This window comes from Oreochromis aureus, linkage group 18 (genome assembly GCF_013358895.1).
Source record: "Oreochromis aureus strain Israel breed Guangdong linkage group 18, ZZ_aureus, whole genome shotgun sequence".
In the NCBI taxonomy this organism is placed as follows: domain Eukaryota; kingdom Metazoa; phylum Chordata; class Actinopteri; order Cichliformes; family Cichlidae; genus Oreochromis; species Oreochromis aureus.
Window position 1 is genome coordinate 32,352,202 of NC_052959.1, and position 8,386 is coordinate 32,360,587.

The 8,386-nt window shown below is 35.4% G+C and overlaps 1 protein-coding gene across 2 annotated transcripts; it reads left to right on the forward strand.

Moving 5' to 3' along the window:
• The first annotated feature begins 3,911 nt into the window (after positions 1-3,911).
• LOC120434270 lies at positions 3,912-7,524 on the forward strand. 2 transcript variants are annotated; one of them, XM_039602052.1, is made up of 4 exons: positions 3,912-3,969; positions 4,798-4,889; positions 5,065-5,140; positions 5,535-7,524. In XM_039602052.1, exon 4 carries the CDS (start codon positions 5,667-5,669, stop codon positions 7,314-7,316), a length of 1,650 nt encoding a protein of 549 aa, XP_039457986.1. In that variant the 5' UTR covers positions 3,912-3,969; positions 4,798-4,889; positions 5,065-5,140; positions 5,535-5,666; the 3' UTR covers positions 7,317-7,524. The 2 variants fall into 2 exon arrangements, with proteins under 2 accessions (XP_039457986.1, XP_039457987.1); XM_039602053.1 differs by having other exon boundaries at positions 3,926-3,969; positions 4,798-4,893; positions 5,068-5,140.
• The last annotated feature ends 862 nt before the right edge of the window (positions 7,525-8,386 follow it).

Genomic DNA, 8,386 nt, shown 5'->3' on the forward strand with positions numbered 1-8,386 from the left:
TAATAAAAGGAGTGCAAAACTGTGAATTTGATTAAATAATGGCGGAGTATTCAGGAAACGGCAAGCCACGTTTCCCTGTCTGATTATTTCTTTCCTGTTTACAGGACACATATATAGCTGTCTACAGGTGCTGCCACCCGGTACCTTCATCCGAAGCACAGAAAGTGTGCTTCGGATGAAGCACGTTAAGATTATACTATGAAAAAAGAATGTACCTAAAAGTTTTTAATTAAATTGCTAAGCAGATAAGCTACTCAAAAACACCACTGTGTTTGGGCAGGAACAGGAAGTGATACTCTACTGCAGAGAGAGCGAATACCAAGTGACAGCGCCACCAAGAGTCAGTCAGTAGGTAAAGCTAGTTTTTGGCTAGCTTTACCTACTGACTGATGAAAGATGGAAATTTGTGAATATCAAGATCATTGGTGTTTCCATCGGAGAGTCTACAGGGCATACGCCGAGGCTGTGTTTTAAATACAAGATGGTAACATGAGACATGTTAATTTTAAGGACACTAACATGTAGTTTAAGGTGTCAGAAGTATATGTATCACAGAAGCTAAAAAGGAGTTTCTTCCCCCTAGATTTGTTCAAATAGATTACAACCGATTTGCATAAATTTGGTGCACAATACGGGGGGCGGGGGGCAATAAAATAGTTCACAACATCTTGATCGGAATCTCAAATGTTAAAGTACACTTACTGATTGTACTTGAGTAAATGAGCTAATGTAGATGCTCCCTGATGCACCCTGACTGATAAAGAAGCACACATTTGGAGAAGCTGTGCCTTAACTTCACATATTGTGACGTTTTCTGTCTTTTCTTAGAGAAAAAACAGATAAGTCATAAACTCCTTGCAATACTGATATTATGTAAGTAATGCACACACACATCATGTGTTAAGAAAAAGGTGAGCTTGACAGTTAAGGTACGGTCCCGCATACAGTCCATACACACTTTGTCATAGATGTAAGAGCACTGAAAAAAGGTGTAATAATAAATAAAACCAGAAATGTTAATTGAGTCATTTTATTTTTTATTTTCAAAAATTGCTTTCTTTCCCCTATTTGTGTGACTAACAGAACACTACCAAGTGACTGTTGTTGGAATTTGGTGATGCATAGATAAAAGTGAATCGAAACTTCTGCTGCACAGCTTACTAAGGGGTCCTGTGATGGGCAGTGTGCAATCACACAAAAGAACAACTTAAAATTCACCATAACCCTCACAGGAGAAAAGGGCAGTTTGGAATTCTAATTGACATTACAACTATTGCACATTACTCTAAAATCAGTGCAGTGAGAGTGACTTTAAGATCACAACCTGATTTAAAACAGAATCTAACATCAACATTCTTACCCCTGGAAATAGCTCTAAGATATTAAGAGAATATGGCAAATGAGATCACAGGATGTCCAGAAATGTACTTTAAAATGAGATCTTATTGTTTCATTGGAGCAGTAAAGTACCATAACAAAGAATAAGTGCAACTATGTACGACCAAATAGCACTGCTATGGAGTTTCCATGTTTTACATACAGATTCGAGCTGCTAGTCTCCTCTTGGAATTTTCTTATTTAAACGTTGGTGACTTAGAACCTCAAAGTTTAGCAGCACAACACTTGTTTCCTTTTTACCATCAAACATTACTCTAAGTCATCTGTGTTTATCGGTGCAATATGTCACCAATAAATTACACATTCATACTATGAACAAGGTGTCTAAAAAAATTACACACGGTATAAGAAAAACATTATAACATACAATTAGTGTTTTATGATAGTCTGAAATACTTTTAAAGCATAGGAATAAAAGTTTCAAAAAATCATGTTCTTTGATAATCACATTACATGCATCACTCTCTTAGGCTTCAAACTTTCCTTTTTGCTAAAGCTTTTCCATTGCTGGCTAGTTGGGGCACATACAATTATGCCCCTGCAGCCTTTTGTGCACCTGAAAAAAGGGGGCATAACAACGATACTGACTAGTTGAGACAAAAAAGAAGGGCGCAACAACAAATAACTTATGCACCTGGAAATTTTTGTGCTTGAGGGAGTTTAAAACATATAAACCAGCAGTTGAAAAACATGATGCTATCTAGTCGGGGACAAATAAAGAAGAGTGTCACAACGATAGTGGCTAATAGAGCACTCATATTACTACTAGCCACATTTTAAATATCTGAAAAAAATAAATTTCTCAACACGTTTCTTTAAAAAAATTCAGGCTGTCAGAGAAAGAAGCTGCTTTAAAATATGACCTGTGGGACTTACATGAATGTTATTACTGATCAGTCTGTTTTAATTCAAAGTGCTTCCCACATGTCAAAATTAAAAATATCAGTGTCCTCCACAGCAGATCGAGTGTCTGCTCTGATAACCATCTTGCCAACAACTGATAACATTGTGGAAAACTTTGAGTTTGAGGTTAATGATAGCCATAAATGTGATTGTGAAAAACAGGACTTTTTCATTTTCACGTTCACTATTTCTGGGAATCACTCAGATTCCTGTCACAGGTCAACTTTTTTTTAGGTTAGAGGTAAGATCCCCTTATGTGGGAGGCTTACATTTTCAGATACTATCATCAGAGGAGGAAGAAACTACAATAATGTTTTCACATTCTTTTGCTTTGAGGTTAACCCTTTAATGCCCTTTGTATTATATATATTTTTTTAATAATTTTATTTTTTTGCTTTTAAATTAAACACAACATGCTTATACAAAATCAACCGAGAACAATTACTACATTTAGCATTTGTGAACTTATAAGCATGAGAAGAGAAAAAGAAGGGGGAAAAAAGAAGAAAAAGTTAACAATATTAACTAAATAAAGGGTAAAATAAACTAAGAAAATTCATGCGGAGTGTGAGGCATGAATTATGATCAGTTAATTTTTAAGACTTCTAGAAATGGCTGCCAAATCATACAAAAACTCGCCAGTTTCCCCTTTCTATCATATCTGATCTGTTCCACCCTGGCCACAGACACCATCTCATTAAGCCACCTTTTAAAACACGGGGCCGAAGAAGACCGCCACTGTAAAAGAATACGTTTCTTTGCAGCCAGCATCCCCATTGTAATTATCTGTTTTTGTGAAAAGGAAAAAGATTAGACTGATGCAAATGATCCAAGTATAGCCAATGTACCATCAAGTGGTACTTTTTTCCTAAATTGGTTTGAAAACCACATAAAAATCTGGCTCCAAAAAGCTTTCAAGACAGGGCAATGCCAAAATAAATGTGCAAGGGAACCTTCACCAATATTACATCTATCACATAAGCGGGATACAGAATTATAGATCCGGTTAAGTTTAAGTTTAGAAAAGTGTAATCTGTGAATGACTTTAAACTCCTTCGTATTATATTTGATACATGAGTTTGATAGACCTCTATCTCATCAACATGATCAATACTTGCCATCATTTCAAAATGTTATGGACAAAATTTTCTTTGGTCTAAAAATAACATTGTTGTCATTGTTGCCCAAAATGTCCAATGCATCAAATGTGATACAAAAAATTCTATAATAAATATATAATAAAAATATATCATACACAACATGTTATAGCAAAACAATTTTTGTGGATTTTGTTATAAGGGTTAATAAACATCTCAGTTCCAAAAATTCAGAATTTTCTGGCTATTTTTTGATGGGTTGAGTCTTACAGGGTTAATGATATCCCTAAATGTGACTGTAGAAAATTCTTTCATTTTCAAGCTTACATATTACATCTATATCTACATTACATATAGATATTTCTTGGTGTTATCTGCTCATTCCCTGCCTAGTTCCACCCTTGCGCCATAATTTTTTTTTCTGCTTTCGTTTTGAAGATGACACGAGTAAGGAGGAAAAAAAAAGTAACATCAGAGCAGATAAAATTGGGGCGTGGGGACGTGACAGATAAAAGGAACCAGAGTACAGTAGAGCAGAACTTGCGCTGTCTTCCTGATCAGAGACGTTGCCGTAAGTAGTTAAACACTGATCTGTTTTTTCATTGTATTCATCTGTTGCTTTCAGTGGAACAAAGCTTTCCTAGTTTCTGGTTAAACTCATTTGTAATGAAATCAAAAAGATGTTGACATTTATTAGTGTTTCTATGTTGCAGGACTAAATGTTAAATCTACACAAACACAGATGAAAGAAAATATTAGAGTGTATACATTCTGTGTTTAACCCATCGCACTACTTTTAGAGTTACATAAATTAAAACTCCAAGCATGAAGTTGGAAAAGAATAGCAACTTTTAGTTTTGCAAGATAGAGAATACTATTATGATTGTTTGCAGTTTTGATTTGCTTCTCCGATTGAAAAGTATGTTGACTTACTGCTGGCTGCATTAGATCATCACACACACAAAGCTATTCACTTGTATTTTTATTTTTTATTCCTATTTATTCTATTTATCCCCTTCGTATATTTTATCTATATATGTCTCTGTATTTATATGTGTGTGTAATATATATATATAATATTCTGCTCACGCTCTGTAACTTCTGTCGGTTTTCCCTGTCGATTTTCCCAGAGGAACCCACCTGAGGGATTAATAAAGCTTTATCTTATCTTATCTTATCTTCTCTTATTAAATAAATTCAAACAAGATATTTTGACTGACCAAATTTGATTCTTCTTACCCCATCCTACCAGGTGTCTATTGATAGCTTAATTTTTTTGTAATGCATTAATTATTCTTACAAAGTTAGTTGAGCCACATTAAAGCAGTTTAGAAGAATTGTTGCATCATAAACATAATATATGTTTCATGTAGTTTTTTGTTGGCCTTTTTCTTTTTAGATTTTAGGAGTTTTTAAAAGACTGATCTGAATGTAAGCCAACAAATCATTTCAACTCTGTGGCTAATGGCAAGGAGCCTAACAGCGTAAGAGGTGGGTTTTAATTAATTTCTATGCTTAAAGCCTTCAAAATAAATAAATAAAATAAAATAATGAAATGTTACATGTCATGAAACTGTAGTTTTTGTTATGTATAAACTCTGATGTGAAAATTACAGCTGTAAATTTAAAAAAACTATTATTACTAACTCTGCGTTTTGTATTTTAGGAGTTTTTTTTTTAAAAGACCAGTTTGAATCCAAACCAATATATCTCAACGTCTAAAAGCACGTGACTGAGAACAGGTAAGGAGCCTAATTTTCCAAAAGTGAAAATTTTTTTAATATAAAAATGGATTTTTACTATATTGGACGATGTTTGTAATGGTTAAAGTATAAAAATAAGACTTGTAAACGTGAAGAAAAACAATCAGTGGCCACTGGCTTGGTTTACGTTTTCTTGTTTCAGGGCCATCAGCTCATTGGTTGTTTGTGAAACATGAACTGGTTGTTAATTACTTGTTTTCATATTGCTTTTTGTGCTACAGTGCAGCTAAACTCAGCTGGTTTTCTGTTTTTATGTCTGTTTAATTATGTCTTTTTTATATGTCTGTTTAAAGTACAAACTAGATGATGCTTTTCTGGTTAAAATCAGAGCTGAATTCTGTGTTTTAATTTTTAATACATATTTCATCTGCAGATCAGGGGCTGAAAGAAACATCTTAACAACACAAGAACCTGACTGCGCAGAAGCCACTATATTTGTTCCTGAAAGAAGAAAAATTTAGGTCTTTGTAGTGAATTTAATAATTGACGTACAACAAAACAGAAAATGTTTAAAGGGCCCAAAACGCTTTCAGATGCTATTAAAAAAATTTGTGAACAATCAGAAACCAAGACAGGGTCTCTCCCTATTTATATAATTCCACTGAAAAAAAATGATTTCAATGTAGATGGATGTAGACGTTTCACTTTTGGGAAAGAGTCCAGTAAACCTAATCGCACCATAATGGTTCTTGGAGCGACGGGTGCAGGGAAGACAACGCTCATCAATGGGATGATCAATTACATTTTAGGTGTTAAATGGGAGGATCCATATCGCTTTAAGTTAGTTGATGAGGGTCAGTCAAAATCACAAGCTCACAGTCAGACCTCTGAAGTCACTGTGTACAAAGTCAACCACCAGGAGGGATTTCAAATTGAGTTCTCTCTGACCATTGTGGACACTCCAGGCTTTGGAGATACAAGAGGCATAGAAAGAGACAGAGAGATCGTAGAGCAGCTACGTAACCTCTTCTCTGCTCAGGGTGGTGTCAGTGAAATCGATGCTGTGTGTTTTGTAGCTCAGGCTGCTTTAGCACGACTCACACCAACACAAAAATATGTGTTTGATTCAGTGCTCTCAATCTTTGGCAAAGATGTGGCAGAAAACATCAGGGTTCTGGTGACATTTGCAGACGGTCAGCGACCTCCAGTTCTAGAGGCGATCAATGCTTCAGGAGTCCCATGTCCTAAATCAGAAGACGGACTGCCGGTTCACTTCAAATTCAATAACTCAGCGCTGTTTGCAAATAACAAATCAGTTGAGGCAGAAAGCATGAATGATGATGATGGTGAAGAAGGAGGTTTTGATAAGATGTTTTGGGAGATGGGCACAAAAAGCATGAAGAGGTTTTTTGCTGCTCTGAATAAAATAGAAACCAAAAGCTTGACAATGACAAAGGAAGTCCTCAGAGAAAGAAAGCAGCTCGAGAATTCAGTTGAGAATCTGCAGAAGCAGGTGAAACTTGGGTTAGCCAAGCTTGAGGAGATAAAAGAGACGAGTGAAAAACTTAGAGAACATGAAGCAGAGATCAGCAGAAATGAGAACTTTGAATTTGAAGTTACTGTCAGAAAGCCTGTTCAGGAGGACATTTCTGGCACTGGAAACTACATCACCAACTGTCAGCAGTGTCATGTCACCTGTCACTACCCTTGTGCCATAGCAAATGATGCAGATAAAAGTGGCTGTGCAGCAATTGGGCCAAATGGATATTGTACAGAGTGCCCAGGAAAGTGTGTTTGGAATATACACTTTAATCAGAAGTACAAATGGGGCTATAAAGATGTTAAAGAAAAAAGAACAATAAAAGATCTGGAAGAAAAGTATCGGGAAGCCAAAGGAGAGAAGATGACTGTTCAGAAAGTGATTGATAAACTGAAGGCTGAGTATAAAAGTTTGCAGGCTGAGGTGGTGAAACTGATGGAGAGATCTTCCAAGTGTCTGAACAGACTTAAAGAGATAGCACTGAAGGCAAACCCTCTGTCCACTCCAGAGTACATCGACATGCTTATTGAAGGAGAGAAATCTGAGGCCAAACCAGGCTGGAAGCAACGAGTTCAATCTCTGATGTCCATGAAGGAAAAAGCAGAGACAATGGCTAAAATAGAGGAAGGCAAAAATCTCCTGCGTCATCAAGAATCACTTGATGTTAATGCTTAGCCAAATCCATGAAACAGCACATAGTCACAGGCAGTCAGATAATGATAGAGGGTAAAATCACAGACAGCTGCAGCAACCTTTGAATGATTTTAAAGTTTCACCACTTTTTGTATTTATGATTCTGAAAGTTTAGAAAGAATATGTATTTGACCTACTACAAGCAACTTCAAAGTTAAATAAAACACAATAAAACTCATTGTTTTTTTAATTTCCTGATCAACTGTATTTTTTTTTCTACTGGTTGACACGTCACTCATCTTCATGCTCATTTTAAAATTTATATGTTTTCTTTTTATTTATCTAAGGTTGAATCATTTAATTTAATCAAAAATAAAATAATCATGTCCTTTCTAACCTTAACTCTTCAATGATTTTTCTGATTCTAAGATAAATAAAGTGGTTAATATGCTTTGGCTTATGAGTACTACATATTAAAAGATTTAAGTGAATCCATATATTTGAGCCCGTCTACAATCCAAAATAAATTCATTATGATTCAATTTCTTCTTCTTCTTTTTAAAAATATGTATACTATATCATTCCACCTTGGAAAAACAACAGTTCAAAGACAATTAAAAGCAAAATATTGGCAAACATTCATGGCCCTGATGAGTGAAAGTAAACTTCTGACTATATATCAGTCATTGCCGTGGCAATAGGCAATCACATAAGCCATAGTGTTCGAACAGTTTGAGCCTCTTCAAGCTTTCTTAGTACAGAGAGAGTTGGTTTTTTAAAGATTTTCATTTGTGCTAAGATATATATAATCATTGCTTGTATGTGTTTTGATAAAATGTTTCTTCCATATTAGGTTGTGTACATAAGATGTATGAAGCTGTCTCGTCGCTATAGGTTTCCATTGTACATTTAGAAACCACAAGCTTCTGGTTTTATAAGTTTAGCAGGACTGCTCACTTCTGCTTTTGTACATGTTGGTTCGTTGAAAGGTCACGCCATAAATGGAGTGACTGGAGATGTCATTAAAAGGTTGAGCCATATATGGTGTAACAGGAAATGACACACACACACACACACACACACACACACACTGGCGGTCCTAGCCTGTTTGG

Excerpts from the sequence above, each read along its gene's own strand:
- LOC120434270 (XM_039602052.1), top strand. The coding sequence starts at position 5,667 with ATGTTTAAAGGGCCCAAAACGCTTTCAGATGCTATTAAAAAAATTTGT.